Source organism: Salvia splendens, chromosome 19, assembly GCF_004379255.2.
Source record: "Salvia splendens isolate huo1 chromosome 19, SspV2, whole genome shotgun sequence".
NCBI lineage: Eukaryota > Viridiplantae > Streptophyta > Magnoliopsida > Lamiales > Lamiaceae > Salvia > Salvia splendens.
In genome coordinates this window covers 16,474,324-16,485,091 of record NC_056050.1, presented here as the reverse complement: position 1 = coordinate 16,485,091, position 10,768 = coordinate 16,474,324, and the positions used below count along the sequence as shown (strand labels likewise).

The 10,768-nt window shown below is 32.9% G+C and overlaps 2 protein-coding genes across 2 annotated transcripts; one reads left to right on the top strand and one right to left on the bottom strand.

Moving 5' to 3' along the window:
* Positions 1–1,100: 1,100 nt before the first annotated feature.
* LOC121779088 lies at positions 1,101–3,339 on the bottom strand. Its single transcript, XM_042176430.1, has 7 exons — positions 3,191–3,339; positions 2,689–2,788; positions 2,362–2,427; positions 2,156–2,249; positions 1,881–1,963; positions 1,451–1,557; positions 1,101–1,362 (listed from the first exon to the last, which is right to left on the bottom strand). Exons 1-7 carry the CDS (start codon positions 3,337–3,339, stop codon positions 1,239–1,241), a joined length of 723 nt encoding a protein of 240 aa, XP_042032364.1. The 3' UTR covers positions 1,101–1,238.
* A 5,267-nt stretch (positions 3,340–8,606) lies between these two features.
* LOC121779087 lies at positions 8,607–9,020 on the top strand. The gene has a single exon (XM_042176429.1). It carries the CDS (start codon positions 8,607–8,609, stop codon positions 9,018–9,020), a length of 414 nt encoding a protein of 137 aa, XP_042032363.1.
* Positions 9,021–10,768: the final 1,748 nt, after the last annotated feature.

Here is a 10,768-nt window from a genome sequence, read left to right as displayed (position 1 = left end):
CCATTTATGGTAAAAGTGAACCGCGACTCCTATTTGTGGACGGACTAAAATGGGAAAACAGAACTCCTATTTGCGGACGGAGAGAGTAGTAATCAAAGATAAGTCATTTTTCATTTGAACCGTTAGCTGAATAAAACGCTTTTGGTCATGGAATCTCCAAAATTGAATGATAATATCAAAAGCATTTTTGCATCCAATAGTTATTGGAAGGAATTAGTTATTTCATAAATATTCAAATTGAATTCATAACTTTAAATATTTTAGAATGAAGACAAAATTTATAAATATTCATAACTTTATATATGTATAGATTTCTACTATTTTAATAATACTATCTTTAGAAAATTGACCATTTTTCATTCATGATACTTATTAGTAGTAGTACTAATTTTTTAGTATTAAAGTTTGCTTTGAATCTATAATGTGATTTAAGGACACAGTCTTCATAGAAGAAAATTCTATAGAACACCTCACCATTTAGTAAAAAAAATTATATTCGATATAAGAAAAGATTAAATTCTTATTCAAGTTCTCTTCGGACTTTTTTTTATGTAGGAAAGTAGACATAATTGCCACTATCAATTTTCAAGTAAATCCCTTAACAAAAAAGATAACAATATTGATTGAATTTGCATTAGGATCCGTTCAATTAAAAGTATTATATTTAATAATTGAATAAGTATATATTATGTTTGGTTTATTAGATTGAATCTTACAGTTTAATCCTAGATGGATAATCATATAATAATGAGTTATAATTATCATCCCCCAATAAAAATAATCTTATAACTTAATGGTAGACGGATTAAAATGAATTAATAAATTTTATATGGATTTACTTCAACATTTAATAAATTTTATATTAGTAAATATTAATATGATCTACAAAATTAGGGTTGAACAAAAGGGTTGGGGCAGAGCTGCCACACCGGGACTGACAACAGCTCCGACTCATGTCCCTTTTAGTTTCAAACTTGAGAAGCAAAAAAGTGAATTAGATTATAATATCATTACTTTGCGTGCAAAATGTTACCATGGATTAAATTCTCAATGGATCTACAGCTAGATAAATCCAAAATTCAGTTTTCCATTCGATTAAATAACCCTTCACGAATCCAATTCTAAACACTGTTTAGTGTTTACAAAGCTTTATTCTTGCAGTAAAAGTAATATTATGGATAATGAATGAACCTATTGTGCATAATGAAGTACTAATATAAACTAGTGAAACCCTAAGATCAAGCTGTTTGATTTGCATCTGTGTTCAAGGGAGGGAGAATGGAGTTGGCCAGGTCGTCGTTCAGCTTGACCGGAAAAAACGGCATCCACTGCTTAAATTCTTCCGTGTCTTCCAACCTCAAACTGCACAAAAACACCTTTCAGATTCATTAGAATGTCACAAAGGATCAATCAAAACAATAGATGAGTAGTAGACTGCTTTTGGACTTACTCTTTTAAGATTAAATTGATATCACCTCGGGGCTTTTGGACGTACTCTTTTAAGATTAAATTGATATTAGCTCGGGCTTCAGTGAAGAGGCGGATGTTCTCATCAAGCTGCACGAAATAGGCAACCATGATGTAGTCAGTACTATCGTTCTAGCGAGCAGCTTTGTGCCATTTCATCACCATTTGAGAAGGCAAACAAATTCATGGATACAATGATAGAAGAATAATGCTTTGGTTAATTCTGCTTCAAATTTAAAGCAATCCAACTAAGTTGATTCAAAAATGGTCATGCAACCCTACTCATGGATTTTCATCCATAATGAATATTGGATATCCACTAACAATTATTGGAAAATGTATGCTTTTTAATACCAATCATGATAATATAAACAAAGCTAGTTCAACACTAAAGGCACTGAAGCTGCAAGTACCTTGCAAGCAGACAAGTTGTTAGAAATTTGATCCAAGGCACAAGCATTATTCCTGAGAATCTGTCTAGCAGGATCATCGATAGCTGAAAATCACATGTTCAAACGGTCAATATTGTTTGTAGACATGTAAATGTTCTGAAAGAAAACTAATGTCAACAAGAACTCAAGAAAAATCAACACCTAAGAAGAATTAATTTTCAAGTGAATCCATACTTAGCTTTATTTTCTTTCTACATGAGTAAGCGAAGCATAACAGCATATGCTGTAATACTGACCATTCAATCTGTCAACACTGTCCACGTCCACTGCAAGTCCATTGACATGGTTTGCTACTTGAGATGATTCCGGCAATGCATCTGAACCTTTTTCCTGAAATTTCCAAATTGTGCGAGAATATGAGTTAGATCAGTTCAACATATTATAAATATAAGTACATTGATGAATATCCATTACAAGCTGATTATGTCAAGATTACATGTACCTTTTTGCATTCATTTTTCCTCGATGAACCAATATCCTCTTTCTTTCTCTTGCCATTCTCCTTTTTCTGCAGAACAGGAAACCACAGAATTAGCAATAACATAAATCAGATCTATAAAAGTTGCCTCTTCTTTGATCAACATTGCCTCCTGATGTTCACCACCCATCATATATTGAAGAAAGGAGATTCTAGAAACACATTAATTTGGATTTCAGTTTACAATTCCTTCTTCATATAGACTCAATAATTTTCATCAATGAGTGGGAACTAACTGTAGATCAGTCATCATGTAATATAGAAACTTTATTGAAGGGAATGATATCTCACCTTCATCCATATGATGCGTAATGCAACATCCCGAACTGTCTTGCTTCTTAAAGCTTGAGCAATTCTAACATAAACGGTAGGCGTGCTTTCTGAGGCATATCTGCAGCAGGTAAATGATAAGTATAACAACTATAACCTTCAGTGTGTATTAAACAAATTTGCAGTTATGTTTTTACACATTATTCCTAGTTTAAGCATCATTACATTATGAAAAGTGAAATAGATAAAATTCAACTCGGTTTCGATGGATAGCCTCGAGACAGTAAATCGAAAAACAATGAGCAAATAACCAATTCCCCGTTAAATGGCATTATACGTCCATAACATCAAAATCATCACTACTTCAACAATCCACATTCTCAAATTCAAGCAAATCCTGCTACGTAATGCGAAATTGCGAATAACAATCCAATAGCTAGAAACCACGCATCAAAAGCAGACGTAATGAGCAATTCAAACACAAAGCAACTACATCATCACATTCACATTCACAGAAACTTACTTTTCCAGCAAATCTTCCAGCGCCGACTCTTCATGGGGCTTCCACTCAAGCGACAATCCAGGATTATGCAAGAGCTCTCGTCGCTTTGGCTGTACCGCGTTCGCCTTCACCGATTTGTCGCCGTTGCTATCGCCCGCAGCCGCAGCCATAAAATTGTAAAACTAAACCAACGCCGATATTAAATCCAACTCACGAACCGCGCAGAATGGATGTAGCTTCGATTTGAAACTCAGGAACAGCTCTGAATATATATTAAATTGGTTTATTTCCTTAATAACTCGAGGAAAAGGCGGCAAGATTCCGTGGGTCAGTTTTTGGTATTGGTTTATTTCCTTAATATTTGCTGCATAAAAATGGATATTTTAGATAAAATATTATTAGTGGCCAAGTAGACTGAGTAATCGTCAATGTGTGAGTATTTACTTTAGGATTGGTTTATTTCATTAATATCTGTTGCATAGAAATGGATAATTTAAATAAAATATGAATATTGGCCAAGTCAGACTGAGTATTAGTTTAGGATTGGTTTATTTCATTAATATTTATTGGCCAAGTCAAAATGAGTAATCATCAATCGAGTTGCATGCGTGAGTATTTAATTCATGATTTATTTAATTCATATAGGGGGCGCGTTTGATTGGCAAGCTTAAATCTCATGATTAAATATGTATCATTTTGGTTCATAAGATCGAACCCTTCAACTTAATCTCAGATGGATAGTCTCATGATAATTAGTCATTGCCTCCCCCTCCAACTAAAATAATCCCAGAACTTAATCCTAGATGGATAGTCTCATGATATTAGTCATGGCAACCGAACACCACCATACTCTTATTAGGTAATTTAAGACACAATCTTCATAGACGAAAATTCAGAAAAACACCTCACCATTTAATAAATTATTTTTATATTCAATATAAGAAAATACTTATTGATTTTTATTTGAGTTCTCTTTAGAATTTTTCAAAAAGATAAAAATATTGATTGAAGTTGCATTCAACTTAATTGACAAGCCATTAGTGGAATTCGAATTAATAAAGTTTTTATGTATAAATTTAGTCTATAGAATATAGATAAAAAAAACTTGTGTGTACGTTTTGTTTTGTAGAAAAACTTTGTTTGATTGGGGTTTAATAATTTATGGGGTTTTATGTACAATAAAGCCCACTAATAGATCAACGTTGGGCCCAAATTATGAGAGATTTGGATGTCATTGAAAATGTTATCATAAGAGCGATAATCTATCCATTATGTTTCGATAATAGCGCATGTGAACCGCGAAGTGATACTCTAATTACAACGTTTTGAAATATGGCTGAATTGGCAATTGTGTGTGAAGTTTATGACTTTCCGTTGATTAATTTCTTTGAATTCAAATCATAGTTTGTATTCGACATTGTAGAGTTTGGGAGTATATGTTTTTATCGATCACATGATGTGTGAACCTAACACAAAAAAAATAGGCAGGGTGTAAGTTTGTTCGATACAATTGTTCTAACAGGAAAACAAACATTAATTTCATCATACTCCTACTTATAATTACTATCTTCTTCTAAAAGTATCGGAATTAGTATATATACATGAATATAGGACTTTTCTCTTGCGTGCACATTATTATTAGACGTATAAAATTAGTCAACTTGTATTGAACTCATATCAAATGGCTGAAAATGGTAATCCATTCGATGATCTAGACTTGTTATTCAAATAATTCCCATTAATATTCATACTTTGGAATTAATGCCAAATCCACAAAAATGAGCTTGCAAGATTAGACACAGTGAAACAGATTTGTCATTGACATTGAAAAGTAGAGGCAATACTACAAAATACCGTTATTGCTAGCAATGAATGACAAACACCTCGACTCCAAACCAAACCAAACCTTCCTAATAATTTTTCCCAAACATTTTACTATTTCAAATAAAAAAATAAGTTTTGAACTCAAAGAAATTAATCAATTGAAAGTAATAATATTCACACGTAATTACCATTTCAAGTTTCAATCATATTGAAAAACGTTGCAATTAGATTATCACATTTTTATGTCGTGAAAACTTGCTGGTCTTTCGTTGCTGTTGTCAGCTCGTGGGTCATCAGTTGTCGTGGCAATGATGATAGGCAAAAACCTAAGTGAACCTCAAATGGTTGGGTAAAGGTTGCAGCACCGAGTGGTCGACAGATATTAAATTTGATAGGTTTTCCGACTCTTATTGCTGACGGTGAGGTCGACAACATATTCGGATAATGAATTTGATGCCTACAATTTGCTTGTTAACCAACTTAGTGTACTACAGTATGGGCCCAATGTTGGGCCATAGTGGGCCGTAATACACGTTGAAGCCCACTAAATTATTAAAGTCCGATATAAATATTGGTGAGAATCCAATGCCCTAAAGCCTAAGTAATGATGGCTCAGTATAGGGCAGATTTCGAACTAAAAATAGATTAAAAGTTCGAACTAAAAATAGATTAAAGTCTAATTAAATATTGGTGAGAATCCAATTTGACCCCTTGAACTTGTGAATTTCTGCTATCGATAGTAATGATTGTGTCATGGATCAAATTTCGAACAACTTTTCTAATTGCAAGTTACTTGAAGCTTCAGTGCCTTTAGTGTTAAAGTAGCTTTGTTCACATTATCAAGGTGTCACAAGTTTATATTTCCCTTCATTATGCAATAGATTCATTTAGTATCTATAATATTACTTACTTTTACTGCAAGAATACAGGTTTGTAAATAGTGCTTAGGGTTGGATTCATGAAGGGTTATTTCATTGGATTAAAATTTGAATTTTGGATTTATCTAGCTGCAGATCCAATGAGAATTTAATACATGGGAATACATTTTTCATTTGAAGTAACGACATTCATTTTTTTCATGTCAAGTTTGAAACTGAAATGGACATGGGTTGGAGGTGTGTCTGTCCCGGTACGGCAGCTCCGCCTCAACCTTTTGGAGTCGAGGTGTTTGTCATTCATTGCTAGCAATAACGATATTTTGTAGTAGTGCCTCTACTTTTCAATGTCAATGACAAATCTGTTTCACTGTGTCTAATCTTGCAAGCTCATTTTTGTAGATTTGGCATTAATTCCAAAGTATGAATATTAATGGGAATTATTTGAATAACAAGTCTAGATCATCGAATGGATTACCATTTTCAGCCATTTGATATGAGTTCAATACAAGTTGACTAATTTTATACGTCTAATAATAAGTTTAGGTAATGAAATCTAATACAATATCATGCTCAAAACTTAAATTATACATGCTTTGGATTAAATTGAAACCTTAAACATGCTTTTCTACGGAGAGGATTTAATACCTTCTTGATTCTCCAAAGAATCGAAGATTGCCTGCTACTTCTCCACGTTATGATCTTCAATACTAGACCACAAATCTTCTAACTGGTTCCCAAACTGTATTTCGATGTCAGGGTGGACTGATCTTATCAAAATACTAGGACTTAAATAAAGAAGACAGAATTCTCACACAAGTAGAGAAATCGGCGCCTCCTTCAGAGAGAGAGAAGGGGACGAAAATTTCAAATATTAAGTTACATATTAGGCCCAGCCAGGGATCTATGGAGGTTTGTATGCCGGCCACACCAATTTAGCTTTTATCTTACTAAATTGAACCCCAATTTAATATAAGCTTGAATTGGAATATTATTATCAGCCACTACAGTAATAATATTGATTTACCTATCCAAATCCGAAATTATAAGTAATACGGGTTTCCTTGTTCAAATAATTATTTCCCATGCTTAAGATTTAAATGTCCATTAATTAATTGAAGTCAGCTATGGTCTTAATTAATTAATATCTTATTAACTCCAAGAGTGGACTCAACAAGAAATGCTTATTTATTATTTATGGAATAATTAATTCCAACTAGCTAGGTTCCGAATAATAAAACTTTATTTCGAGCTCCTCTTGAGGACATTATCAAGCCTGACTCACCTGGGGCACGATTCAACTTAATAGTAATCCTAGCAACGTTAGATATTAATTATAACTACCCAAAATATCAGGATTCTTGGGTTGCGAAAACCCGCACCTTTTGATAAATCAAAGTAATGCATAATCAATAACGTATGCTCAATGCTAAATATATTGATTAAGAAATGGTAGTTTATCAAGACCTCCGTCTTTCAGTAGATAGCATAAAGACTTGTCTTGCTATTAGATTTGTTATGTTCTATATCACATTAATGTCATCTTATTTCGTTAAGGCATGGACATATACGAAATGACATTGCAACCTTTCATGATAGGTAGTCAAAGTCTATCTCGGTTGTGAAATTCTGTTTTCCTTTGTTCATAACTGATTGTGTTACCTTAAAGTGGACGACGCCAACAGCCGGTCTACTAAAACAAAGACTTGGACTTGTTTGTTTCTTATACATTCAAATATGTGAGAACAACCTTTAAATGTAAAAACATAACAACATTATGACAAAATAATCTGTTTTATTACTCGGAAAATAAAATAAGAGTTTTTACAGTATTCAATCACTCGAAAGGTGATTTTTAGTATACAAAACTCTAATAACCTCCCACTTATACTCAAACAGCTTTCAAGTATACTAAATAATATGAACAATACGTCTAATTCTCCCACTTATATTGAAAGCGAGTTGGGGTCTTGAATGAGTCGAACTCTCATTCCTTCAACATGGCGTTCAGACGGTTTGATCGATAATGCCTTGTGAAAGGATCTGTCAGGTTGTTCTCGGATGCAATCTTGACCACTTGTATGTCTCCTCTCTGCACTATATCCCTTATGATATGATACTTCCTCTCTATGTGTTTGCTCAATCTATGTGTTTGCTTGCTCTATGAGCTTGTGGTTCTTTCGAGTTTACCACAACACCAGAATTGTCACAATAAATAATGATACTCTTGTAATATTCTTAACTATAAACATCATTTCTTTGTTTGTTATTGTTTAAAATATTTTTAATTATTTATAATGTTATGAATGCTTATTGTAATTAACACATATTTGTAATTATAAATATCATTATATTTTTTTATTCTTTTTTTTATCTACTTATCTTAACATTTATTTTTATTATTTGAAAATCTTTATGTCTGACACGGTTGATAATACTAGTTATTCATATACCTTTCTTTTAATGAGAATTTAAATTTTCGCCAAACATAATATTTTATCGTTCAACTTTTCTTCGTCCATTAATAACTTTGTATCACACTTTTGAATTAATTCTATTAAGTTTTGATTAATTAATATGTATCCTATAGCTATATATAGATTGCTCCCTTCTCTCACTTGTACACCAACCAAAAAAACTCTCTCGAGAAAAAGAAAAGAGAAAAGTCCGAGACAATGGAAATTGAAAAAAGACAACCAAAAATAGCCACAAAAATATGGAATATGGTTAGAATAGCGATGTACATGATGAGGAGAAGCAAGGTGAAGAGGAAGATAATGGTGGAGCTCAATACACTTGTAAAGAAAGGGAAAAAAGGAGCCAAGGCCATCAACAACCTCATCCTCGACCACCACCACCACTCGTGCCGATCCAACGACACGGCCAACACGGCCTTCGTATCGGCCCGAGACTACGAGTTCAGCTGCAGCAACACTCCCGTCCCCAAGCGCAAAAACCGCCACAACCACCACTACGATAATGATCTCAAAGTCATGCACAAGGCCTTCGGCATTCTAAGCCGTTACGACGTCGTTGAGGCGTCCCCTTTCCACGGTGGGGTTGACAAGGACGCCGAGGAGTTTATCAACAAGTTTTACCGAGAATTGAAGAAGGAGAGGCCGGCGGAGACGCCGTCGCCCTACCGTGAATGATCTATCTAAGGTTTAAGAGTAAGATTTAGTTATGACACGAGTTTTAAGAAATTGTTGGAGTGTGTAATAAATGAAGTTAGGTAGTGGTTGTTGGAGTGTGTAATAATTAAAGTGATGTAGTGGAGAGTGAGACTCTTTTGACTTTTTATATGTTTAGGATTTTGTTTTGTTTTATTTTTATGAAAATAATGGCATTTGAGTGTAAATTTCATCAACAATGAGGTTAAATTTATGTCCAAATATGATAAATTCTAAATGAGACCCTTAAACTAGGACGGACGGAAATGACAAAACATGACTCTTAAACTAAGACGGAGGGGGTACTTATTATCATTTTTCTAAAACGAATGCGAAAAAAAAATGTGTCAAACACTAATGGAATAGATGGAGTTCTGTAACATTGTCTGCTTTGGGCAAAGTCCTGACAACTTTTTGTTTTTGAAAACTCTTTAACAGACCGCAATCTATTAGAGTTAAGATAGCTTTTATATATTACTTTTAACTTTTATCAGATGTGGGACGATGGTTTGCACCACAACATTTTCTCCCTAATAGAGTATTATACTTTACCTCTTTACTACGTAGCATCATACATCACGTGACTCGGGCATGCCAACATACTATGGGCGAATTCAAGTTTTTATCCTTTTTCAAATTTCTCAATAATAAGTGTATCAATTCTATTTATGTATGTGACATATACAAACGAAAATGTAGTTTCTTGGCTTCAATGCATGTATCTAGACTCCTGCTATGATATGTATTAGTAGTTAGCATTTATTGATGATATAGGTTTATCAATCCTATACTATAAATTTTATGCACGCATCCCTATGTGTCCATATAGTCATTGGTGTAAGATGTGGAATCTAAAATGAAATATTCAAAAAAATAGCGATGCTAATTAATATTTGGATAGCAAGAAAAGTGGGTTACCATCATCACTTTAATAGCTGATATAGTTTGTGGATAACAAGCACTGTCTTTATTACAAGTTTTTGTTTCTATTCTACTTGTGTTACTTCTTTGGTCATTCCGTCAATTAGTTGTTGGAAGGTCGCTATTCTTGTGTATAATAGAGGGAAAGTACTACGAATTCTGTCCACGACAATTATTCCTTTTCTATAAATATATACATGAAAATAATAATTAAGTTAATAATACATCACAAACGTATGATTCTACATTTTTTTTAAGTTTACAATTTTAATTTCAATAGCAGGAAAATAATTTTCAATTAATTTTATATTATTATAGATATTTATATGGTAGGGGTTTTTAGGAAAATACGAATGTAGGTCTAGCAAGGTTAAACACTGATAAAAGTTTTGATTTAGCTTTAAAAGTTGGGCCTCAGAGATTAGTATACCTTTGGGCTTAAAGCTTTGATAATAGAGTACATGTATATTTACATTCCATTTTATTTTAACATTTAAACACTATAAAAAATTTATCTTTTAAGAACATAAAAATAGAGACGCAATTATTTGCGTTATAAAATTTTCAAAAATAAGTTAGGACGCAAAAGAAAGCGTGCCTACATTAAGGATATATTAATTTAATCTTTTATTTTTTTTAAGGACGCTTCCATTTGCGTCCTCTAATTTTAGGTGAGATACCAACAATAAAAACGCTTTTTGAAGCATTTGTGGTATGTTTATAAACACAACTAAACGTCTTAAATTGCATTAAAAATATTCTTAACGATTTTTTGTTTGTTATTGTAGTGAAAACAATACAGTAGCTTT